The sequence below is a fragment of the Scyliorhinus canicula genome, chromosome 14 (genome assembly GCF_902713615.1).
Source record: "Scyliorhinus canicula chromosome 14, sScyCan1.1, whole genome shotgun sequence".
NCBI classification, from domain to species: Eukaryota; Metazoa; Chordata; class Chondrichthyes; order Carcharhiniformes; family Scyliorhinidae; genus Scyliorhinus; species Scyliorhinus canicula.
Genome location: NC_052159.1, coordinates 18675575 through 18702548, shown reverse-complemented (window position 1 = coordinate 18702548; position 26974 = coordinate 18675575). Strand labels below are relative to the sequence as shown.

The 26974-nt window shown below is 46.5% G+C and overlaps 1 protein-coding gene across 1 annotated transcript in view; it reads right to left on the bottom strand.

The window, feature by feature from the left end:
- The window catches only part of LOC119977802 (cytokine receptor-like factor 2), a 41326-nt gene that overhangs the window by 6771 nt on the left and 7581 nt on the right, over nucleotides 1-26974 (bottom strand). The window contains exons 3-9 of the mRNA XM_038819027.1: nucleotides 26465-26631; nucleotides 20059-20194; nucleotides 18655-18839; nucleotides 14821-14966; nucleotides 10275-10419; nucleotides 9592-9694; nucleotides 1545-1629 (exon numbers count right to left, since the gene is read on the bottom strand). Of these exons, the coding sequence (XP_038674955.1) occupies nucleotides 1545-1629; nucleotides 9592-9694; nucleotides 10275-10419; nucleotides 14821-14966; nucleotides 18655-18839; nucleotides 20059-20194; nucleotides 26465-26631 (967 nt within the window). The remainder of the gene's footprint in view (nucleotides 1-1544; nucleotides 1630-9591; nucleotides 9695-10274; nucleotides 10420-14820; nucleotides 14967-18654; nucleotides 18840-20058; nucleotides 20195-26464; nucleotides 26632-26974) is intronic.

Genomic DNA, 26974 nt, shown 5'->3' with positions numbered 1-26974 from the left:
CAATAAAATATTATTATTATTATTATTAATAATACTCTGGGGACACTGGTTCAAATCCCACCAAGGCAAGTAGTGAATTTTAAATTCAATTAATAAAATATGGAACAAAAAGTTGGGGTGCGATTCTCCGCCCCCCACGACGGGTCGGAGAATAGCGGGAGGGCCTTCCCGACATTTTTCCCGACCTCCCGCTATTCTCCCCCCTCCACGCTCGCCCCCCGACACGAATCGCTGCTCGCCATTTTTTTACGGCGAGCAGCGATTCCCCCCTAGCCGATGGGCCGATTTTCCAGGCCTGTACGGCCGTTTTCACGAACTGCAACACACCTGCTCTCACAGTTCGTGAAAACGGCCGCAAAGTGCCATTCTAGGGAACCATGGCACCGATTGGCACGGCCGCACCACGGCCGTGCCAAGGGTGCCATGGGCCCGCGATCGGTAGGCACCGATCGGTGGGCACCGATCGCGGGCAGCGGGTACGAACCCCGCGCACTCTTTGTTCCTCCGCCGCCCCGCTGGATCAGTCCGCGGGGCGGCTGAGGGGCATACCGGCCCGCGCATGCGCGGGTTTCACGCATATGCGTGGTGACGTCATCCGCGCATGCGCGGGTTGGAGCCGTCCAATCCGCGCATGCGCGGCTGACGTCATCATATGCGTCAGCCGTCGCTAACTTTGGCGCGCGGGCTTAGCGAAATTCGCTAAGCCCGCGGTGCCGAAGTTCACGGGGCCCCGCTGCTAGCCTCGACCGGGGAGCAGAATCGGGTCCTGGGAGGGGACGCGGAGGCTGCCATGAGACACGGCTGGTTTCACGGCAGCCTTCACGACTCTCCGCATTTGCGGAAAATCGCGCCCTTGGTCTCAGCAACAGTGACTGGGAAACTATCACTAATTGTTGTAAAATTCAATTTGGGTTTTAGGGAAGGAAATCTGTTGTCCTCAACTCGTCTGGTTTACCTCTGACTTGAAGGGCAGTTAAGGATGGACCATAAATGCTGACCTTAGCCAGCAACACCCACATCAATGTGATTAAAGAAAAGATCCACAACAATGCGGTTTGACTCCCAACTGTACTCTGCAATGGCCTCACAAGCCATTCAGTTCAAGAGCAATGACACCCACATTCCATGAAAGAATAAATGAAAAAGATTGACACCACTCACTGTTTGGACTAGTACATGAATAATCATCACTTAAATGAGGTACCAAAAGGGCAGCACGGTGGCGTAGTGGTTAGCACTGCTGTCTCAAGGAGCCGAGGTTCCTGGTTTGATCCCGGCTCTGGGTCACTGTGTGGAGTTTGCACGTTCTCCCCGCGTTTGCATGTGTTTCGCCCCACAACCCAAAAGATGTGCAGGGTAGGTGGATTGGCCATGTTAAGTTGCCCCTTAATTGGGAAAAAATGAATTGGGTACTCTAAATTTATATTTTTTTTAAATGAGGTTCAGAAAGTTACGGACTCCCATGGGATCATATCCTAGCCTGGGTCAATGAGTGGGAGAGAAGGCACAAGGATAAAATTTAGAACAATTGCTTCATATTTTACCTGAAAGTTTCCGTTATAATCCTCAAAGAGGTCAACAAATGGATATTTCGGGTCCGGTATTCCTGGGAAAAGCCAGGTGCTTACTCTAGAGATACAGAAACATTTGTACTGAGTACACATTCAGAGGAAGACACATCACTTTGGACTAAAATATGGAGCACATTTGGAACATTAAAAAATGAACAAAGTAACTAGATCCATATATATTTACGTGTCACCTCTGGGCAGGAAGGTTTTCTGTTCAAACCCCACTCGGCAGTACAAAATCTCGATTGTCACTTCAGTGCAATGCTGAGGGAGTGCTACTCTAGCAGAGATACATCCTTCAGATGCAGCAAATGTCTGAGTTCTCAGACATAAAATGCACTGGATATCATGTATAAGGCTGCTGAATTTGGGGTAAAGTTTGAAAAAATTATTTACGAAATGTGGGTGTCGCTGGCTCGGGCAGCATTTATTCCTCATCCCTAGTTACCCTTGAGAAGGTGGTGGTGAGCTGTTTCTTGAAACGTTGCAGTTCTTGAGATGTAGGTCCACCCACAGTTCTGGTAGGGAAGGAGTTCAAGGATTTGTACCCAACGATAGTGAAGGAGCGGTGATATATTAACAAGTCAGGATGGTGAGTGACTTGGAGGGGAAACGCCAGGTGGTGGTGTTCCAATGTGTCTGCTGTCCTTGTCCTTCTAGATGTTAGTAGTTGTGGGATTGGAAGGTGCTGCCTAAGGAACCTTGGTGTGTTCCTCCAGTGCATCTTGTAGATAGTACACACGGCTGCTACTGTACATCGGTGGTGGCGTGATTGAGTTTTTGTGGAAGGGGCAGCAATCAAATGGGCTGCTTTAGTGTTGAAGTTTTTGAGTATTTCTGGAACAATTCGAGAGGATTCTATTACACTCCTAACTTCTGCCTTGCCGATGGTGGATCAGCTTTAGGGAGTCAGGAGGTGAGTTACTCGCCACATGATTCCTAACCCTTGACCTGTTCTTTGAGACCTGCCCATTTTGAGACATGGCCCAAATTGAATTAAAACATTTGTGGGATTAAAATTAAAAAGTTTAACAGGACATATGGCCCAAATTCAAGAATAGTAAAGGAAAGATGGAAGAAAGATTGTGGAGACATCAGCTATAATGTTCCAACAACAAAACAAAAATCATTGGAAATGGCATTGTTGTAAAAAAAGGTTTGAACAGTCACTCATGCTAAATGCTAAAGGGATAAATTTGAAAATGTTAGGTTCGTGCGGTGTGCTTGGTTGCAGCATTTGTGCCTTGGATTCAGAAAGTTAGGCACCCAAGTCCTATAGCAGAGATTTAAGCACAAATTCTAGGCTAACATACAAAATGGGGTCGAAGGATTGAATAGTCACTCTGTTTCCTATGTTCTTATGTTGCTGTGTTATAAATTACACTTCCTATCTTTTTGACATGGGAAAAATTCTTTAGATGGCACAACCCAACTGAGTCGCTATTACCAAAATACTTAAACCCTGACGTCATCTGAACTAAACTCCTGAGGCGCACATTCACACTGGAGACTTTCTTCATGTTATTTTTACCACAACTTTTTTGTTGGTCCTTCTATAAAGGTATTTGAAAACCTAAATAAGAAGGTAATTAATCATCTCATTAAAAGGGAACAAAGTTATGAAGGTAGCACTTTCTGTTCATCCTGTTTTTCCTGGATACAAAACAAAACGAGTAAAGACGTATATTTTGTCCATTATTAAAATATATATTTATTTCTTTATAAATTTAGAATACCCAATTAATTTTTTACAATTTAGCAGCAATTTAACATGGCCAATTCACCTACCCCGCACATCTTTGGGTTGTGGGGGTGAAACCCAGACAAACAGGGGGAGAATGTGCAAACGCCACACGGACAGTGACCCAGAGCCAGGATCGAACCTGGGACCTTGGCGCCATGAGGGCTAACCCACTGGGCTAGCTTGCTGCCCTAAAATATATATATTTTAATTAAGTGTCTTTTCCTCTCAGGGTTTTCCAACAATGCTATGAACATCCAAGGATTCCTTTCTGCCCAGATGTCGCTCCATTCATTTCAAAATGGGTTAACTTCACAAAGGCCTGGAAACAAATCTAGAGCCTCTCCACTTCATCTCCCAAAAAAAAAATCCCTCAATTGGTTTCCTGCATCCAGGCAACTGGGGATTACTTCTCAGATCAATGGGAAGTCACAATGTTTATCTGATTTAATCTGATGATGCAGTGGTCCTGAATCTTGGGATGTTTGTAAACAAATAAAAGGAGCTTAACAAGTGTAAGTTGCTGTTGTTGCGGCATCGAGTAAAATGAATGGAGTTGCTTTGGCATGAGGGAAAAAGGGACCATTGTCTGTGGGCTGCCACAATACTACAAAATTGAGGGGTCTTTGAGCAAGAATTTCAACACGCAGGACAAAGGAACTGGGTTGATTGGCCCATCCACCACATTCGCCCCATTCATCAAAGTTGCAACATGGCAGCAGAGTGTATCGTTGACAAGATGCAATGCGGAGACTCGCCGCGGCTCCTTCAACATCTGCCACTTCTAGGACAAGGCAGCAGATGCCAGAGTGCACCACCACCTGCGATTTCCTCTCCGAGTCACACACCATCTTGCTCTGGAAAAGCGTCACTATTTATCAAGACAGGGCCAAAATCCTGGAATTCCCAACTCAACTGTGGGAATATCATCACCCCCACCAGCTACCCCCGTCCAAGAAGGCAGCTTACCAGTAGGTTAGTCAGAGATTGGCAATAAATGCAAAACCTTACCAGCAACACCCACAACGCATGACTGAAAAATGGCAAAAAAACACCAATGATTCAGTAATTGGCTGGGTTAGACAAATCCAACACTGCCAATTACCACCCTATCAGTCTACTCTCCATCATCAGCAAAATGATGGAAGGAGTCATCAACAGTGCTATAAAGCAGCACTTACTCAGCAATAACCTGCTCATGGATGCTCACTTTGGGTCCTGCCAGGGTCACTCAGCCCCTGATCTAATTACAGCCTTAGTTCAAACATGGACAGAAGCACTGACTGTCAGGGGTGAGGTGAGAGTGACTGCCATTGACATCAAGGCAGCATTTGACTGAGTATGGCATCAAGGAGCCTGAGCAAAACTGCAGACAATGGGGATTGGGGGAAAGCTGTCCACTGGTTGGAGTCATACCTGGCACAACGGAAGATGGTTCTGATGGTTGGAGGTCAATCATCTCAGCTCCAGGATATCACTGCAAGAGTTCCTCAGGGTAATGTCTTTGGCCCAACCATCTTCAGCTGCTTCATCAATGACTTGCCTTCCATCATAAGGTGAGAAGTGAATGGGTTGTTTGTAGATGACTGCACAATGTTCAGCACCATTCACGACTCCTCAGATAATGAAGCAGGCCATGTCCATATGCAGCAAGACCTGGACAATATCCAGGCTTGGGATGACAAGTGGCAAGTTATATTTGCGCCACACAAGTGCCAGGCAATGACCATCTCCGACAAGAGAGCCCCTTGACATTCAATGGCAATACCATCACTGAATCCCCCACGATCAACATCCTCGGGGTTACCATTGATCAGCACGGTAGCATTGTGGATAGCACAATTGCTTCACAGCTCCAGGGTCCCAGGTTCGATTCCGGCTTGGCTCACTGTGCGGAGTCTGCACATCCTCCCCGTGTGTGCGTGGGTTTCCTCCGGGTGCTCTGGTTTCTTCCCACAGTCCAAAGATGTGCAGGTTAGGTGGATTGGCCATGATAAAAATTGCCCTTAGTGTCCAAAATTGCCCTCAGTGTTGGGTGGGGTTACTGGGTTATGGGGATAGGGTGCAGGTGTTGACCTTGGGTAGGGTGCTCTTTCCAAGAGCCAGTGCAGACTCGATGGGCCAAATGGCCTCCTTCTGCACTGTAAATTCTATGATGATTCTATGATGAAACTGAACTGGACTAGCCACACTAATGCTGTGGCTCCCAGGGCAGGTCAAAGGTTAGAAATCCTACGGCAAATAACCTATCTCCTGACTCCCCCAAAGCCTGTCCACAATCTACAAGGCACAAGTCAGAGGTGTAATGGAACACTGTCCCCTTGCCTGGACGTGTACAGCTCCAACAACACTCAAGATGCTCAAACCATCCAGGACAAATCAGCCCACTCGATTGCTCCTCCTTCCACAAACATTCAAACCATCCACACCGACAAACAGTGGCAGCCATGAATACCATCTACAAGATGCACTGCAGTTACTCATCAAGGTTCCTTAGACAGCATCTTCCAAACCCACGCCTGCTGCCATCTATAAGGACAAGAGCAACAGATTCCAGGGAACCCCACCACCTGGGGGTTCCCCTCCAAGTCACTCACCATCCTGACTTGAAAATGTATCACCGTTCCTTCACTGTCACTGGGTCAGAATCCTGGAACTCCCTCCCTAACAGCACAGTGGGTGTATCTACACCTGAAGGGCTGCAGCAGTTCAAGAAGGCAACTCTACACCACCTTCTGAAGGGGAACCAGGGACGCGCATTAAATGCTCAGCCTAACCAGCGACGCCCACGTCCCATAAATGAATTTTAAAAAACCTTTGGAACAGACCTCAATGGAATGGTATGAGGGACAGTCGACGAAGCACATCTGGTGGTTGCCTTTCAGTCCACCCTGAGTTCTGATTATAATGAGGTGAGAGGGGATCTCCATTTGACCCCATACCTCCGTCGAGCTGGTTTTCAGATCAATCGCTAAGGTCCACTGTTATTCGACAATATTAATGGGTGGCATTCTCTGACCTCCCGGCAATGTGATTCCGCGGAGCACCTGGTGGCAGGATTCTCGGCTCCTGCCGCTGTCAATTGGAATTCCCATTGAAACCACTAGAAAATTCCACCGCCAGCGAATGGTCAGAAAATTCCGGCCAATATTTACAGGCAGCATGTACAAAAGCACCTTTTGCCACAAAACTGATTTAATGTGTCGTAGCATTCGGAAATCTATTCGGCATTTTAGTGTCCCATTAATCAAAAGATTGTGATCGGGAATCTCCAGCTTTGGAAACTACAGAATTATGCAATGCAGAAGGAGACCTATCTTGCCTATGTCAGCTCCCTGAAAGAGCTTTCTAATCGGGACCTTCCCCATAGTCCGGCTTGATCGTGTTTTCTATCCAGATTCCAGCTGCATTTTCCATGAATAATCAGCAAAGCCAAAAGTACGTGCGAGAAGTTTCATTGAAGTTTGATGAAGGTTGTAGCTTCTTACCCCACCCCCGCTCAACTCGGGATCATAGATTCATTCATTGCTCAAAGCATGACTGTTTCAGATGCAAACCTGGTCAGTTTCCCTTAGCGGGTGATGGAAAGCAAGTGAGGATCTGCAACTATTTAGTGCACTGTGCAAGATAATTTAGTGCAGTTGCTCTATCAACATTTGTCGTAACTACAAATTTGCAAATGATGCATCAGTGCATATTACTGTCAGCTAAACAGGAAACGTTGGTTTCTGGCCAAACCCACAGTTTAAGCAGTTGTGGTTTATTGGGTCCATGTGTTGCTGCCACCAAATATGTTTTGAGTATTGCTGAAAAAAGACACATGTTGTCTTACACGGATCAGGACGGACACAAGAACACCAAATTTTAAAGAGAACAATTTAAACTGCATGAAATAAAGGTTGCTAATTGATTGGCAAGTCAGCTCTGATTAACATGTTGACCAGCTAGAGACTACTTGCTAACCAATCAGTATCCCTTTTCTCATGCAGCAGAAATTGTTGTCCCTTTTGAAATTTGGCATTCCTACATCTGCCCTGATGAGTGAATGGCAAAACGTTTCAACAGCATGGGCGGGATTCTCTGATCCTGAGCCTAAGCTTTGATGCCGTCGTAAACGCTGTTGTGTTTCTCGACGGCGTCAACATGGCCTCAGGAGCAGCAATTCTGATCCCTACAGGGGGCCAGCACAGCACTGGAGCGACCCACGCCGCTCCAGCTTCTGATCCCCAGCGTCAGATGGGCGCCGTGGGTCTGCGCACGCGCAGTGGGGCCGGCGCCAATGCGAGCAAGCGCAATGGCTCGCTTCTCCGCACTGTCCCCGATGCAACATGGTGTAGGACTACAGGAGCCGGCGTGGAACAAAAGTGGTCCCCAGCCCAAGAGGCTGGCCCACTGATCAGTCGGCCCTGATCGCTGATCAGTAGGCCACAGCGGAGGGCCCCCCCGGGGTCGGACCCCCCTCCTCCCCCACCAGGCCGTACCCAGATGCATCCACGCTGAGGTCCCGCCAGGTAAGAGCAGGTGTGGATGGTGCCGGAGGGACTTGGCTTTTTTAGCATGGGCTGCTCGGCCCATCGCTGGGGGGGGGGGGGGGGGGGGGGGGGGGCGTGGAGCGGCTCCCGACCGTGGCGGCGCCAATGGCACCGATTCTCAGCAATACTCATGTTCTGTACAATATAGTTTCCAAATGTACCTCTCTGAGTTCAGCAATCTAGGATGCAAAGGACTAATACTTATACCAAAAGAATATGACTCAAAAACTACAAAAGATCCAAGAAAGCTCAATATAATGGTTCAAGTCAGGAGATGGTATAGAGATGACTATACACACTTCTGTATAGAAGTATATGGTATATTAGAAACCAAGGCAGACCAAGAGAGCGTGTCATGGAGAATTTCAAGATCAACCTGTCCTGAAAAGTGATACAGATGACTGAAGCAGATAGACTAGAGCAGAATCGACAACAACAGAATAAATTAATTTGGTTCCAATGTTGCTGTTGTGCTGGTGGACAAGGATTTAGTTGCAGAAGCAAAGATCCTTGATTTCTTTGTGACCAAAGGACATCCTAAAGCACTTTCCAGTCAATTAAGTGCTTTCAAAGTATTGTGTCTATGGTTTGCAGGAAACAGATACAGCAAGGTCCAACAAACAGCAATGCGGTGACTATTTGATAACCGATCTTCGTCATGCTGGTTGCAGGATATCTACTGCATGGCCAGGGAACCAGGGAGAACTCCCATGTTCTTTTTTGAATAGCGTTATGGGGTCCGTAACATCCACCTGAGAGGGTAGATGGGGCATCTGTCAGCGATGAGGTGGAGTGTCACCTCTCATTTTGTGCCCCAGTTTCTCGGAGTGGGACTTGACCTGCCAACCTTCCGACTCCAGGGCGAGGGGTTCTACCACTGAGCCACAGCAAACGTGGGGGGTGGATTTTCCACCTCCATCAGGGCTGGGATTGCAAGTGAGCATAAGCTAAAATTAGGTCCGCCCCACCCCCCTCAGTGTGCAGCTTCCTCTGTTCCATTCCACGTCCGGATTGATAGCTGAAGCAGCAATGGGAGCTGGTAGGGCTACCACCTGCACTCAATGAATGGCCCACTAGGCTTATTGGGAGCCCAAATGAAGCCGGTTAAAGGCTCCTGCACTCCAATCAGGTCTGGAGGCCATAGAATCCCTACAGTGCCAAAGAAGGCCTTTGACCCATCCAATCTGCAACAGCCCTCTGAAAGAGCAGGCAGCTGTGCTAACCATTGTGCCACCACGCCACCCTCCCTGCCTGCTTGGCTACAAGTGCAGTTACACACCTTGTAATGTCGCCTAGCTGCAGGATATGTTGTTTTTATTTGATCCTTAAATAATATTTTAGAGAGGGTGTCTCCATTTGGAAACACCTTCCCCCTTACTTTATATTGCTTCCATATGCAATTCCATTATCTAGTTCCTCAGGACTCATAACTCTTCAAAAATAAACCGATAAAATATTCCGACAAAATTATTTAAAAGGAAGATATTAAGCACATAACAGCTGACTTTAATTCCCTTTGCTACTTTTTGCAAGCTTTGTGTATCTGTTTTATATTTTTCCAGGGAGTGGTGTGGAATGCGAGACCTCCAAATGCAAGTATTAATCCCCTTCGATCTTCTGACCTTTTAAATTCAACCTAACAGTTCACTGCCCTAAAACCGTCTCGCTGGCCCTTTTGCACTGAAAAAGTCCAACTTGAAGAAGTGTCCAAGGATAAAATCGACCACTGAAAAAATACTTCACTCACCTCTTAACTTTATAAAACACGGATATGAGTGCGGCAATAGCCAGAACTGCTGCCAGCGGTAAAACCAGTAGAAGTGGATTTATTGTTGGTTTGGCGGACGGGCCTTGGGGAAGAAGAAGAAAATTACTCACGGTAAATGGCAAATTTTTAAGCAAAAAAAAAAGGGCTTAGAAATTTGGGCATGCCCATTGGTCCCACAGCGTGGGCCTCTAAACAGGCCCTTATTTGCATAAAGTACTGATGTCTGTCTCAGGTGATGCTGTTCTTTTGGTCTTTAACAATATAGTAGGAGCCGAGATGCCGGCTTCCAGTTTGTAAGAAGCACTGTGTTTGCTGCCTCCCAAGTTGTGTATTGCTTTTAAAAAAATTATTTCAACGGATTTGGTTGTCACTGGCTCAGCCAGCATTTATTGCCTATCCCCAATTGCCCTTGAACCGAGTGGTTTGCTATGCTGTTTCAGCCGGCATTTAAGAGTCAACCCCATTGCCGTGGATCTAGAGTCACTTGTGGGTGAGAGCAGGTAAGGACGGCAGATTTACTTCCCCACAGGATTTTTGAGCACCAGATGTTTTTTTACGACAATCGACAATTGTTTCATGGTCATCATTCGGCCACTCCTTTGCCAACTTTCTAGGCCAACATTCGCAAAATCAGAAAACAAAACACACACCCGCAGTCTTACCCTTCCAAATAAACGTGGGTCCCCATTCACTCCAGTAACTGTTGTTTGCATGCCGGTCATTAAGTTTGGATCTTAAACGAAAGAAATAGTGCTTTGCAGAATCAACACTTGACAAAGTCAATGAACGGCTTTGAAAATCTTTCACCTGCAATGATGAAGAATATTCGAGAGTGACAAGGTCATCAAAGTGACTGAAGCAAAAGTTAATGCACTTTTTCACACTAAATCTTTCTGCCCTTCTTCAATGCCTGACAGTCACTTGCTAAAGCAGATCTTCTGTGGAGGCCTAGATTCTGGGGTCTTTCTCATGGTGATCAAAGCAGGCACTACAAGGGCACTCTGAAGATTCACTTAGGAGTTATTATATCAACTTCTATTTCTTTCAATAAAAATGCCAATTAAGGGGGAGTTTAGCATAGCCAATCTACCTATTTGGGGCAGCACGGTAGCATGGTGGTTAGCATAAATGCTTCACAGCTCCAGGGTCCCAGGTTCGATTCCCGGCTGGGTCACTGTCTGTGTGGAGTCTGCACGTCCTCCCCGTGTGTGCGTGGGTTTCCTCCGGGTGCTCCGGTTTCCTCCCACAGTCCAAAGATGTGCGGGTTAGGTGGATTGGCCATGCTAAATTGCCCGTAGTGTCCTAAAAAATAAGGTTAAGGGGGGAGGGAGGGTTGTTGGGTTACGGGTATAGGGTGGATACGTGGGTTTGAGTAGGGTGATCATTGCTCGGCACAACATCGAGGGCCGAAGGGCCTGTTCTGTGCTGTACTGTTCTATGTTCTATGTTCTATCCGGCGCATCTTTTTGGGTTATGGGGTGAGACCCACGCAGACACGGGTCGAATGTGAAAACTCAACACGGACAGTGACCTGGGGCCGGGATCGATCCCGGCTCCTCGGCGCCGTGAGGCACCATTGCTAACCGCTGCACCACCATGCCGCCCTCTATCAACTTCTATTCCTGAAAGAAGCTGGACCAGGCTTGCGGCACTGGCTGCAACCAAACAGAACACAATGTGGTCTCCTTCGGATGCACATGCACACCAGAGACAGAGAGGAAACCTAAGCAGAGGAAATCCAGGTATCAGCAATGTATCCAGAACTCAATCATCTGAGGTATTCTATATTATTTGCAGTAAAACCTTGTGGATCGCAGATCGCCAATAGCAGTCACCTACATAATGGCTGAAACCCTACCAAATACTGTAGATGATGAGCATGGTCACCTTTGCTTCAAAGAATGATCGGAAGAAGATTAAGGTAAGCCATTACTGGGATTTCCCAGGTACCAATCACCCTCTGCTACCTATGTAACATGACAATTATTTATGTACAAACTTTTACAATGACTATCAGTAAGGCATTGTGGGGAGGTGGTGTCATAATGTTACTGGGCCAGTAATCCAGGGATCCAGGCTAATGCCCTGGGGACATTGTGTCCAAATGTTGGATGGGGTTACAGGGATAGGGCGGGGGAGAGGGCCTGGGTAGGGTGCTCTTTCAGAGAGTCGGTACATACTCGATGAGCTGAATGGTCTCTTTCGGCACTATAGGGATTCAATGACCTGGGTTCAATTCCCACAATGGCAGCTGATGGAATTTAAATTAAATTTATACAATCAGGAATTGAAAATAGGGTGGGATATTCCAGCTGCCCCCATGGCGCGTTTCCCAGCCCAGGAGGCGGCATGCCATTGACTGCCGGCAGGATCCTCCAGTCCTGCTGATGTCCACGACATTTTGCATCCCTGGTGTACTGAGCCCCGTCACATCTTCATTTCGCTGCTATACTGGTACATCTTTAAGCTGTGTTTATCAGACACGGTCAGGATTGCGAATGGAAATCCTGATTGGCCTTTAACCTCCCTCTCAGTCTCTGAGGCTAATTGTATCTACTTTCCCATAACTGTGACAAGTTTGGGGACAAACCTAGGAAGCAAAGGCTACAATTCCCAAAGCACCACTTCCTGATGCATGGTTGGAGCAAGTTGTGCCAACAATGCCAGCCTTCAGCTCACACCCGTTAACTTCAATGAAGCATGAGCTAGGAAGGTGTGGGACCTGCTGCTCCCCAACACCAGAGTTCCCTGTAGAGATATCTCAAAAATCAGAAGAGAATAACATAGTGATGGAATAATGGCGAATTTCAGATATTTTACAATATAAATGGCAGCTGTGTCTTTAGGGGGATCTCCAAACATCTTGATTAAATTGCAATCCGTATAATGGTTTTTAGATCCTGTAATCCTTCATGCCTCCCTGGGTGTGGTTCACAGTGAATCAGAAGATATTCTGCTGCATATAACTCAGCTCAGAGAGTAACCATTGCCCCTTCTCCGTGCAGAACTGGCTGTGCTGTAAAACAGGTAATATAGTTTCAGCCACCTATTATACCACGCTCCCGAATTTCAGTTCCATTCACGTCGATGGAAATGCCAAGCAGGAGCGATACATAACGGATGGTTAAATCAATCTCATTCGCTTTACACTCCCGCCCAAAGCCAAAATGAGCCCCACTCAGTCTAGAAATGATTACCGAGTTCCAAGTGTTTCAATAGCTTTTCAACCCCAGAAATCCTAGCGCAGTAAGGAACCATCCAATTCTTCTTGTCTACAAATGGATTGCCATTCCTCACTGGGGCTGAAGTTACACGTTTAATTGGGTTCTTTTTGGACTTCCTCCTCATCCTCACTTGTAAGGTTCTTCAGGAAACAATTCAGGGAAGAATTATCTTGCAATGAGGAAGAGTTGAAAGGGATATTAAGGGCCTGCTATTTCCTTAATGCTACAGGAGCAAGATTCATTCTATTTTCAACCATAAATAGTGAAAGAAGGAGTTTCACGCAAATGACTAACCAAGGAAAATTAAGCCTTATTTCCAGTTCAATGAGAGCCTTTCTGAATCAAAAGCATAACATTTAAATCTCAGTCAGTAATTTGGAGTAAGACTTAAAGTGTGTCGGATTTTAACATATCTCACTTCTCCCCATTTTGTAAATCTTGCTCCTGTTCAGGTGATTTGGCAGAATTTATTTTCATCTCGACTCATATTCCTAAAGGCTCCTTTATTTTAACATCTGCTTCACATGTGGGTCAATCTTTTCCAGCACTTCCCCGGGGTGGGGGGGTGGACGAACTTTCCGGCCCTGCCAATGGCAACCTCCTGTGGGGCGATCCCCAGAGGCTGAGGGCGTGGGGCACACTAAGCCCGATGGACATCAGCGAGGTCAGAATACCCCGCTGTGATCTTGACTTGCCAACCTGTGCCATGCCAACAAGAACAGTTTACATTTATATAGCCCCTTTAATGTACTAAAAACATCCCAAGACACTTCACAGAAGCATTATCAACCACATTTATGAAACCAAGCCACATGAAGAGATATTGGGATTAGGAGACCAAAATCTTGGTCAAAAAAAATTCTCTCCCCCCCCCCCCCCCCCCCCCCCCACAGGATCGGAGAATTGCCCAGGGGCTGGCGAAAATCCCGCCCCCGCCGTGGCAGAAATTCTCCGCCACCCCATGGTGGCCAGGCCCGCAATCGGGGCACACCGATCGCGGGCGGGCCAGTGCCGTGGGGGCACTGTTTTTCTTCCGCCGCCGCCACGGCATCCACCATGGTGGAGGCGGAAGAGATTCCCCCAGCGCGCATGTGCCTGTGGTGATGTCAGCAGCAGCTGACGCACCGGCGCATGCGCGAATTGGCGAAAGCCTTTCAGCCAGCCCCGGTGCCAGGCAGCGGGCGTCAAAGGCCTTGGGGGCCGGTTTTGGCGCCAGTCGGCATGGTGCCAACCACTCCGGCACGGACCTAGCCCCTTAACGTGAGGACTTGGCCCCTAAAGGTGCGGAGGATTCCACACCTTTGGGGAGGCCTGACGCCGGGACCCCCTGCCACGCCGTGTAGGGGAGAATCCCGCCCAGGCTTTGAAGAGCGAGGTAGAGAGACAGAGAGCGTTAGGGAGCGAATTCCAGAGCTCACAACCTCGGCAACGTCTGCATTCCCACAAATGGAGGTGCACTTAAAATCAAGAAGCGCATGAGGCCAAAATTTTAAGAGCCCAGAGATGATCGACAGTTCACGAACTGGAGGAGGTGCATTGAATCCACAGAATCCCGACAGTGCAGACGGAGACCATTTGCTCCATGGAGCCTGCACTGATCCTCCGAAAGAACAACCTACGTAGGCTGACTCCCCCAACCTGTCCCCGTAATTCACCTAACCGTCGGACACCAAGGGGGCAATTTAGCACGGCCAATTCACCGAACCTGCACATCTTTGGACTGTGTGAGGTAACCAGAGTAACCGGAGGAAACGCACACAGACACGGGGAGAACGTGCAAACTCCGCACAGATAGTGACCCAAGGTCGGAATTGATCCCGGGTCCCTGGCTCTGTGAGACAGCAGTGCTGCCTACTGTGCTGCCATGCTATCTCATTCGGCCATTGAGATAAGGAGGAGGGTGAAGGGCTGAGAATTTCAGAATCAAGGTAGAAATGAGGTCAGGGCACAAAGGCACCTTGCCTGAAGTATGTAATGTACAAACCTGCCAATGTGAGTCCATGTTGCTTTTGTGTTCCATCTGGTACAGGAGCAACTCTGGCTTCTGGCTCTTTGGGATGTCCCAGGTTAATGAAAGCTTCTCCTTTCCAGAAAGTTCAGCACTCAGGTTTTGTGGTGGACTCAGCTTAACTGAAACAATTAGATTCAGTACGAAATTAGAATATCCACCAAATGTATCCATCACACAGATTGCACTGTGGAACACAGACTACTTCCTCTAAAGGGGTCAGAGTTAACTTGTCCCAGGCTACTCCTCCAGATCAAATTTCCTCCCTAAAGGTTGAAGCGTTAATTAGCTAGTGGGTCCGCAGTGCTGGCTCTTCTAAAATTAATTCTTGCCGTGCGGCACATCACCAGAAGGCCAGGAAGTTCTGTCCACCTCTTAGTGACTTTGAGAAGGTGGTGGTGAGCCGCCTTCTTGAATAGCTGTTACCATGGGGTGAAGCTGCTCCCGCAGGGAAATCATAGAATCATAGAATTGATAGTGCAGAAGGAGGCCATTCATCCCATCGAGTCTGCATCGGCCCTTGGAAAGAGCACCCTACCCAAGCCCACACTGCCACCCTATCCCTGTAACCCAGTAAACCAACCAACCTTTTTGTTCACTAAGGGCAATCTATCATGGCCAATCTACCTAACCTGCACATCTTTGGACTGGGGAGGAAACTGGACAACCCGGAGGAAACCCACGCACACATGGGGAGAACGTGCAGACTCCGCAGACACAGTGACCCAAGCCGGGAATCAAAACTGGGATCTTGGAGCTGTGAAGCAACTGTGCTAACCACCGTGCTACCATGCTGCCCAATCTGGGACTTTAAGCCAGCGATGGAGGAATTCTCAATATTTGCCATAGTCGGAATGAGCTGTGACTTGGAGGGGACCCTGGAGGCGGTAGTGCGTCCATGAACCTGCTGTTCTTGTCCTTCATGGTGGTGGATGTTTGAGGTTTGAAGGAAACTGTTGCTGCGGCACACCCTGCAAATTATCTGCACACTGCAGCCATGTTGCACTGATGGTGGGCAGAATGAATGCTTATAGCAGTTGAATTAAGTGGATGACCAAGTGGACTGCTTTGTCCCGAATGGTATCATAATATACAGCCCATGGTGTTCAACAAACTCGGGATGCACTGATTAACCAGATGCTTGTTATTCATCCACCACACATTGGAATGGAAGCATTGGCAATGATGGGCCTGTGCCTGTTTGGCTAATTACTAACTCAAGGCCATCTTGTGCAGCAACACTGACTCTGTGAACCATTGTTACACAGGAACTGACTGCCTCCACCTCATTTCCAAATTAACAGCAGGAGCCAGCATGTGAAACTCACTGAGTGAACACAGGAAGGGAAATTATGAACTTTACCGAGTACATTAATAGTCTTATAGAGCTGAAGGACACAGCTTTGCTTCCCCCCCCCCCCCCCCCCCCCGCCTCACGCCCTGCATTTCATTAAGTTTCCAATCTCAGCAATGTCGCACAGGGATTGTAACTGGCTATTGCTCGATATCTCTCACACGAGGAAGGAAAAATCGGCACTGGGCAGCAATGATGACCAGAGCACCAGAAGAAAATGAGGGTAAAACCAAGTTCAAATCTTTGCCAGAGAGAGATACATTCGCTTCTCTGAAGAGAGTCTGGCAATTGGTGATGAAATTAGTCGATGACATTCATGTCCTCTTTCAGAAGAGCAAGTTTCTCGTGCAAGGAGATCAAGTGGCAGATGCACTGAAAATGTTGTGTTTAATAATTCACATTAAGAACAAGGGTTACCCGTGTGCAGGGATTGATGGAGTTTTCATGTTAAAATGTGAACTATAGACTATTGGTCTCTTGTTCAGCATTTAACCTTTCCTTTCTTTTTATTCTTTATATGAACACTGTTGGCAAGGCCAGCATTTGTTGCCCATCCCTGATTGCCCTAGTCTCTTATAGCCGAGGGTGGGTTTTTAGGGTCTCCACCTCACCCCCACCCCCCCGCGGCGTGTTTTCCGACAGTGGAGACGGCTCGGCATTGGCCACCGTCAGGATCTTTCGGTCCTACCGGTACCTTCGTAATTTTGCATAGCTCAGCCACCGGGGAACCCCACCCAGGAGGTTGTCTTCAGTGGGAAGGGGTGCAAAATTCTGCCCTATGTATTTACTCCTGATGCATATATTCAATTGGTATAAATGGGATTGCTTTGTTTTCCTACAGTGGTATTTACTCCTAATATAAAGAAGTGAACAATGATGTGTTGCTACAAGTTATTTTTGAGTTGACAGGGCCCGAATCCATAGAATTCCTGCAGGAGGAGGCCACTTTGGCCTATCAAGTCTATAACCCTAACCCTAACCCTCTGAAAGAGCACACAAACTAGTCCAACTCCCCCGCTCTATCACCATAACCCTATAATCATCTTTATTGTCACAAGTAAGCTTACATTAACACTGCAATGTAGTTACTGTGAAAATCCCCTCGTCGCCACATTCCAGCGCCTGTTCGGGTACACTGATGACGAATTCAGAATGTCAAAATTATATAACAGTGCGTCTTTCGGGACTTGTGGGAAGAAACCAGAGCTCCTGGAGGTAACCCACACAGACACAGGGCGAACATGCAGACTCCATACAGACAGTGACCCAAGTCGGGAATCGAACCTGGGACTCTGGCTCTGTGAAGCAACAGTGCTAACGACTGTGCTACCGCATGTTCGATCCACCTAACCGGCACTTCTTTGGATTGTGGGAGGAAATTGGAGCACCAGGAGAAAACCCACACGGACACGGGGAGAAAGTGCAAACTCCACACAGTCATCCAAGGCTGGAATCAAAGCCGGGTCCCAAGCGCTGTGAGGCAGCAGTGCTAACCACCCTAATAATACCCAATTTCCAACCACTTCCCACCCAATAGTGCCAAAAAGGTTAAACTAAATGAAAACTTTCACATATTAGAAGACAGAAGTTAAGAAAAGCATTTTACTCAAGGGGAAGGTAAGTAAAGTCTTGAAATTTGAAGATACAATGAAATAGAAAGTGAGACTGAACTGAAAATTGAGCAGTCAAGGAAAATTGTCTCATCGCAGGTTGATCAGCCTTTTTCTGTGGACACTGGGAGAACGTGCAAGCTCCACACAGAAAGTCACCCAAGTCGGAATTGAATCCAGGTCCCTGGTGCTGTAGAATCATAGAATCATAGAATTTACAGTGCAGAAGGAGGCCATTCGGCCATCGAGTCTGCATCGGCCCTTGGATAGAGCACCCAACCTAAGCCTACACCTCCACCCTATCCCCATAACCCAGTAACCCCCACTCAAACTTTTTGGATACTAAGGGCAATTTAGCGTGGCCAATCCACCTAACCTGCATATCTTTGGACTGTGGGAGGAAACCGGAGCACCCGGGGGAAACCCACGCAGACACGGGGAGAACGTGCAGACTCCACACAGACAGTGACCCTAGCCAGGAATCGAACCTGGGACCCTGGCGCTGTGAAGCAACTGTGCTAACTACTGTACTACCCTGCTGCCCTGTGAAGTAACAATGCTAACCACTGTGCCACTGTGTCATCCCTCAACAAAAGGGCCATGACAACAAAACAATGGCCAGGAACGGCCCAGTTGCTTCATCAAGCTGTCCCATGCTTAAGGTGGTTGCAGAACGTGATGGGACATTTCTGACCTTGTTCCCAGCCATCACCTCCATTCAACGCTCCAGTAATACAACCTTGTGGGGGATGAAATAAAGCAGGGCACAGATAGGAACAGTACACTGTTGTAGCTGTCAGTGAATGGAGTACCAAACTGCCAAGTGTGATTATATATCGGCCGTACCATTTTCAAGAAGTACATGTTCATGCAGTTCCACTACTGTGAAACGGTTGGAATCAATGACGGATGTATAGAGATAATTGATGTCAAACACTTTTCCATCCTCGATCAAGAGGCAGCCCAGATTGAGACTTTGGTTCTGTAAGTATTTGTTGCAATGCTTCACACGCAGGGCATTTTTAGAAAGCCTGGAAGACAGGATTTAACAATCCAGTTAAACAAGAAACAATGTTTAACGTTGGCAGGAGTTTGTTTGATATTTTTTTCAACACCCTATGAGTGAGTCTATGACTGAATTGGAAAAAGTTTTACATGAACACATTTGTAAGAATGTTAAAAGTTACACAAAACAGAATTATGCTGAGCTTAAAGTTCCCAATTAGTTTTTAAATAAAAAATGAGAGACGTATATAGTGCCTTGTATAACCTCAGGAAACCTAAACAACCAATGACGCACTTCTCAGGCGCAGTGGGGAATACGGAAGCCAGTTAATGCACAGAAAGATCCCCAGACTGCAATGAGGTTTTGAGCAGTTCATTTCTTTCAACAAGTTGGTTAAAAAATAAATATCCACCAGGACACCAGGTCCATCACCACACTTATTCAAAAGATGCCGCGTGATCTTTTATATCCACCTGAAGGGGCAGACAGATCTTTGTTTTAAAACCTGATTCGAAAGATGCCATCTCCAACAATGCGACACTCCCTCAGTGGAATGTCAGCCTGGATTATGTGAAAGAAAATAGACTTGCATTTGTACAGTGGCTTGTCAAGATGTCTCAATTGGTTTTCATTATTGGATGTGCCAGTATTTATTTATCGCCCATCCCAAATTGAACTTTCAAAAGCCTCTTGCCCACACCTTGATCTTGGGCTTAATTTTCTGGTCATGCATGCCCCATACCAGAACTTCCCAGCCCAGGTCAAAGGAGTTTTTGCTTGCCCGTCGAACTCAGCTATTGTAACAAATAAAAAGATAAGACATAAAGGCGGAACTTGCTCCGCAAATTCAGCCTCACCATAGCTGATCTGTTACTTTTAATCCACTTCCCCAAACTATCTACACGTCCCTTAATTCTCTTTGTATCCAAAAATCTACTGACTCCTTGCTCGAAGACTGAACATCCACAGCTCTTCAGTTAAATGATTCCAATGTTTCACAAGCTTTTGAGTGAAGAAATGTTTCCTAATCTGAGTCCCAAATGTCTGATCCCTTATTCTGAGACTGTGACCTTGAGTTCCAGATTCCACAGTGGGGGAAATATTCTCACAGCATCCTAAGAATCTTATATGATTCAATTAAATAATCTCTAAATGCCAGGAGGTGTAGGCCCAGCCTCAAAGTACTTATTTAAGTCCTCTTTATCAATTTGCTCACTCTCACCTGAACAAATACTGATCTTTACCTGTAATAAATTTCATAACTGCTGTTCTGCTTTGCATCTTTCTCTTGTGGCCACTTGCAGCTTAGGTTTCCGTTGTCATAATAGATACAATTCAAATCAGATGTGTTTGATTTTTGGTTTACCAATCTATGTGGTCCTGTACAACAGATTGAAATTAAACAACATTAGGCAGGGATATCAGATCGGTAATGAAGTATTCAACAGTTGGCTGGGAATTCCTAAAACTGCATTAGAACTCTTAGATGGCCAATCTGTAACTCTGATAGAGAATTCAGGATAAACATCTTGATTCAGAGAGGTCAAGAATCATGGGGGAAAGTCTCCACCGGTTGGCGTTATACCTGGCACAAAGGAAGATGGTTCTGGTTGTTGGAGGTCAATCATCTCAGTTCCGGGACACCACTGCAGGAGTTCCTCAGGGTAGTGTCCGAGGCCCAACCATCTTCAACTGTTTCATCAATGACCTCCCTTCCAGCATAAGGTCAGATGTTGGGGATGTGCGCTGATGGCTGTACAATGTTCAGCACCATTTTCCTTTTCCTCAGATAATGAAGCAATCAATGTACAAATGCAGCAAGACCTGGACAATATCCAGGCTTGGACTGACAAGTGGCAAGTAACATTCATGCCACGCAAGTGCCAGGCAATGACTATCTCTAAAAAGAGAGAATCAAACCATTGCCCTTTGACATTCAATGGCATTATCATCACTGAATCCCCCACAATCAGTAAAATGGGGGTTACCATTAACCAGAAATTGAACTGGACCAGCCATATAAACACTGAGGCTACAAGAGCAGGTCAAAGGCTAGGAATCCTAAGGCGATTAACTCACCTCCTGACCCTCAAAGCCTGTCCATCATTGACAAGACACAAGTCAGGACTGTGATGAAATACTTCCCACTTTGTCAAGAAGAGTACAGCTCCAACAACACTCAAGAAGCTCAACACCATCCAGGACAAAGCAGCCCATTTGATTGCTCACCCTTCAACAAACATTCAAACCCTCCACCGCCATGCACAGTAGCAGCCACATGCACCATCTACAAGATGCGCTGCAGCAACTCACCAAGGCTCCTTAGACAGCACATTCCAAACCCGCGATCACTGCCAAGTCGGAGGATAGGAGCAGCAGATACCTGGGAATCCCACCACCTTGAAGGTCCCCTCCAAGTCACTCACTATCCTGACTTGGAAATATATCAACGTTGCTTCACTGTCGCTGGGTCAAAGACCTGGAGCTCCCTCCCTAACAGCACTGTGGGTGTATCTACACTATATGAACAGCAGCGGGTCAAGAAGGCAACTCACCACCACCTTCTCAAGTGCAGTTGGAGATGAAAAATAAATGCTGGCCGAGCATACAATAATACAAAGGCCTGTATTTGTTACCCATTCCTTATTGCCCTTGAAATGGTGGTGGTGACTCACCTTCTTGAGTACACTTGTAGTACACTTGGTCTGACTCTTCTGTCGCATTTCATACAACAGAGTGGCCTGTTGGGCCATTTCAGAGGACAGGTAAGAGTCAACCACATTACTGTGGATCTGGAGTCACATGTAGGCTAGACCAGGTAAGGACGGCGGCAGATTTCCTTCCCTGGAGGATATGAGTGTACCAGATGGATTCGTACAATAATCAATGATAATTTCATGGTCACAAATACTGAGAGTAGCTTTATATTCCATATTAATTAATTATTTGAATTCAAATTTCACCAGCTGCCACCAGAGGCTCATATGGATAATAAGCACCAGCCAAGACCTGTTGGGCTGAACGGCCTGATTATGTGCTGTAAATTCTACAAAATTCAATTTTGCTTCTATACTCACGAAGCCTCAAAACAAAGTACTAACATATCAGGTTTGAAGACTCTGACAATATTCTTTCATGAAAGTAACTATGGAAAGCAATACAGGGCAATCAGTTTCACCTCAATGCTAAGGCTAGAAATTAGATGGGATAATTCGGAACAAAATTAATCGCCACTTGGATAAATGTGGGTTAACTAACGAAAGCCAGCATGGATTTGTTACGGCCAAATTGTGATTAACTAACTCACTAGAGTTTTTGATGTGGACCAGAGAGGGCTGATCAGGGTAACGCTGTTGATGTGGTGTGTGCGCACGTCCAAAATGCATTTGATAAAAAGTGCTGCGCAACAGACATGTGAACAAAGTTGGAGCTCACGGGATGAAAGGAGAAGTAGCAACCGGACTGGAGGAGATTATAATGGAGTTCCCTGTGGTCAGTGTTAGGACCCCTCTTCTTCCTGATGTTTGCTAATGACTTAAAGATTGGCATGCAGGTCACAATTTCAAAATTTGCAAAATGTATGAAACTTGGCAGTATTGTGGCCATGAGGAGGATAGTTTCGAACTTCAAGAGGACGTAGACAGATTATTGGAGTAGGCATAGAAAACTGAATGCCAAGAAGTGTGAAGTGATCCATTTTAGTCGGAATAATGCAGCGTGACAACACAAAATAAAGGGCGGGATTCTCTATTTCAGTAACGAAGTGCTCCCACCAGCGGAGAATTAGGATTGTATGCCCGCTGGAGCTAGCAGCATTGCCGAGGTAGTATTCTCACACCGCTACTGTACAAAATTATGCAGAGCGGCGGACACCCGTGTTTCCCTGCACTTAATGGTCTGAAGCCATCATTCTGAAAGAGCACCCTGATCCCAGTGGCCAGACGCAGGATCCCCTTCCCCCAACAAAGCAAATGTTGACTGCACCAGTGACTAGGAGCATCCCCAAACCCTCATCAAGGAGGGGGCAAACTCCCCCACCCCATCATGGGAACGATGGGTCACTCCTCACGTCACACACACATGAGGGTGACCCGATCTTCCAGCCCCACCTCCGGTCCTCCCAGCACCCGTCCAGCCACCCCCACCTCAGCCACCTCTTTCAGACCCCACCCAGGCACCCTCCTTCAGACCCCATCCCTGGCATTGCCAATGTTGCACTGCTCACTGGCACCATGGCACTGACACCATGTCCCACACATTCTACCCTGTCGCTCTGGACCCCAAAGGGTCATGTGTCCCTCTGCCAGGCAGCTGAGGAAGGGTCCTCCAAGAATCCTGTGGGTTGGGCAGGCTCAGGCTGTGGGTAAAGAGTGAACTCCGGGGCCCTCCCGTGGAATGGGAGTTCCGTGTCTGGACCGTCCCTTCCAGCCCTGGGCAACCTAAAGGTCACTATTAGCATGGTGATCACTGTTAGCATGGCGATCTCAGGGCATGAAGCCCTCTGTACATAGTCATCATCCTTGTCTGATCTGTTCAAACTTTAAAATGGCCTTCTCAATTTGAACTGCTCTGCTTGACAGCTGCCTCACCTGATAAAGGAGCTGTGCTCCAAAAGCTATTGGCTCCAAACAAATCTCTTGGACTTTAACCTGGTGTTATAAGAACGTCTTACTGTGACAGCTGATGAGCAGACCAGCCAGTTCATTGAAGGTTCAAACCAGGAAAACATTTCCTTTCTTCACATCTTCACCCTCAGTGCCACACTTTGAAAACTTCTGCTTTTTGAAGTGCCTGAGCCTTCCTACAAAGCCCATAACACTTGAAAAGGCTTGAAATCCCCAGAAATCCTTTGAAATGCTGAGCATTAATTCAGTTTCGCAGTGCAGTACATTTAACTAGCCTTTGATTGACAGCTCAATAGTTTAAACACAGCTGCCAGGAGGTTTGTTTATTTATCTTTTCCTTCACGCATGAATGCATCCGAGGTACCCTCCATTGATCCCAACTAGAATGTTTATGAACAACCTTGTACTGATTTACAGCTTCAACAATGCAAAGTGCTTTTTGCAGTTAGAAAGGAGGAAGTGAAAGCACTTAACCTGTTAATAGCATTCAAATGAATGCAAATGAACTGTTTGCACGTTCCCACCAGCACAGGGACGGAAGCCCGGTGGGGTGTGATGGGAGACTGCTGATGGGCCTGCCCATTCCGTTTATTGGGCCAAATCGGGATTTCCAATTTTAGTGATGGGAACCAGAGATTCTGCTCAAAGTGTATAATTCTGAATGGGGTACAGGAGCAATGGGACCCGGCTGTGTATGTGCATAAATCGTCTAAGCTGGTAGGGTAGGTTGAGAGCGCGGTTAAGGCATAAGGCATCCTGGACTTTATCATTAGGAATATAGAGTGCAAAAACAAGGAAGTTATGTTAAACCAGTTTAAGATACCGGTTCGGCCTCAACTGGTGTACTGTGTCCAGTTTTGGGCACTGCACTTTCGGAAGGATGTGAAGACTTTTGAGAATGGTTCCTGAGATGAGGGACGTCAGTGATGTAGACAGGTTGGAGGGGGTAGGGCTGCACTTCTTGGAGAAGAAACGATCGAGTGGAGATTCGATGGCAGAATTGAACTTCTGAACAAAGTAGATCCGGAGAAACTGTTCGCACTGATGAAAGGATCAAGAAACAGAGGGGACTGTTTTAAGGTAATGGGCATGACAAACAATGGCAGCTTGAGGAGGAAGCTTTCCACACAGCAAATGGTTAGGATCTGGAACGCGCTGTCTGAGAGTGTGATGGCAACAGGTTCAATTGAGGCTTTCAAAAGGGGATTGGGCCGAAAATCTCCAGCCAAGGGGTTCTCTTACCCGCTGGCAGCGTAACCCCGCCCGTGGGTATCGTGGTGTCATGGCTTCAATGGGAAATCCCATTGCCAAGTGGCGGGAAGAGAGAATTCCCCCGCCCCAGCGAATGGTGCGCCGCTGAGAAACACACGGCCAGGGGACTGGATAATCCTGCCCTTGGATTGTAATCCAAAAAGGAAACAATATTGCGGGGTGATGGGAAAGAGGCAGGGGGTGTGGCAATCGATGAACCGCTACTTCAGATGGCTGTTATCGGCATAATGGGCTGAATGGCCTCTCTCTCTGTGCTGTAACCGTTCTATGATTCTAATCTGCCTGCAGATTTTTGACTCTCTTTCACATCCTCGGGGGAAACCACTTGGGTTCTGCTTCAATGCCTTTCGATATGGATGGTGAAACAAATTCAAAACTTTCGAGTTGACTACAAAAGGAAAGACGCTCTGTTCAATCTTTATAAATTACTTGTCTGGCCTCTATCAGATCTGAGGAATGATCTTGAAAGGGGAGCATGATTGATTGCAGTTACATGCACAATGACAGATAGGAAAAGACTGTCTGGTCCATCCAACCTTTCCCATACTAAATGTGTTGCATTGTGACTCATAATGCATACATGCTGCCCACTCCAACCGAAATGTTGTTTCCTGAAGGAGGTCCAAAGGAAATAAACAAATTCAAATGAAATCTGAGCAACTCATCTCAGGGCACCTCAGATGATTAAAACAAATCTAGGAGAGTACTTTGCCCCTGATTAATGGTGTGTGGGTATCTACCTTATATACGAGGAGACCTTCCCCTCAGCAGAAACAGGTCTAGCACTAATGTCATGTGAGAGTACCTTTAAGAAATGGATGTTTAAGCAATGTACCTTTAAGAAATGGAGCAGCTCATATTACTGAAGTGATGTCAGGGGGTGGGGGTAGTTGAGGTGAGCTCACTTCTGCTTTTTGGGAGTTTTAGTTTCAGTTTTGAGGAAAAGAGCTTGGGTGTGTCTCTGTTTGCAGGGAGCTGGATCTGCGGTGATGTCTGCCAGAAAAGACAATCTCTGAAACGTTTAGGTGATTTAAACTCATAATAGTAATGTATTTAACCTGATGTGTTTCTGTTGTTAAAGGTGAAGTCTTTTGGAGGTTTGAAGGAACATTTTGAGGGATTATTTAGTGTTGTATTATTTTTGGGGTTATCTTTGAAGTAAGGGGTGTTAAGGGATCCAATGTTTATTTAAAAAGGTTACGTTGAATTCATTGTTTTGTGTTTAAAAACCCACATGTCCATAATTGTAGTACCACACCTGGGGACCAAGCCGTAGGCTTCAAAAGCAACAATACATTAAAGGGAGAGGCTGATTGAACTCCATGATACATTTTGGGGTTCTGAAAACGCCTCTCCCATAACACTAACAGGAAGGAATTTAATGAATTGGCATTTTCCTGTTCCACAAGTCCACCATTATCTCAGAAAAGAAACACTTTCTAACATCTAATCGAGATCTGACCTTGCAGAACTTAAGATTTGACCATTGCCCTCCCAACCTATTTGTTTGAAGCACGCTTTCTACACAAAAAAACAATATTTACTTAACCATTTTATAAACCTCAAATAAGTCACCTCTGAAACCCAGAGCCTGACTCTTTGGTCTCACCTTGATAGCCAAGATGCATAAAAGTGTAATTATTGTCCCTCCACACCTTTCCAAAATTCAATATCACCCCAGTATAAAGAGAGCAAAACATGAGGGTCATTTACTGTCCATATTAAAGTTGTTGCATGCACATAAGCTTCATACCACGTTCCTGAAGTTGGAAGCCTTGCGGTGCCAGCAGTGTGAAATTGTTCGACATCTTTATATATAACAACAACCACCGATGTGTATCCCTTTTCTTTTTCAATCGACAACGTTGGTTTTCTTTGTTCCAGCTGCACAACTCCCTTTTTAATTGCTCCCGTGAAAACCTATAAGAGTATTCAAGTGGGCAAAGAATTTCATTCGTCTGCTATTTCATACATTTAAATCTTTATAATCATACATGCCTGTAAAGAACATAAGAACATAAGAACTAGGAGCAGGAGTAGGCCATATGGCCCCTCGAGCTTGCTCCGCCATTCAATGAGATCATGGCTGATCTTTTGTGGACTCAGCTCCACTTTCCGGCCCAAACACCATAACCCTTAATCCCTTTATTCTTCAAAAAACTATCTATCTTTATCTTGAAAACATTTAATGAAGGAGCCTCGACTGCTTCACTGGGCAAGGAATTCCATAGATTCACAACCCTTTGGGTGAAAAAGTTCCTCC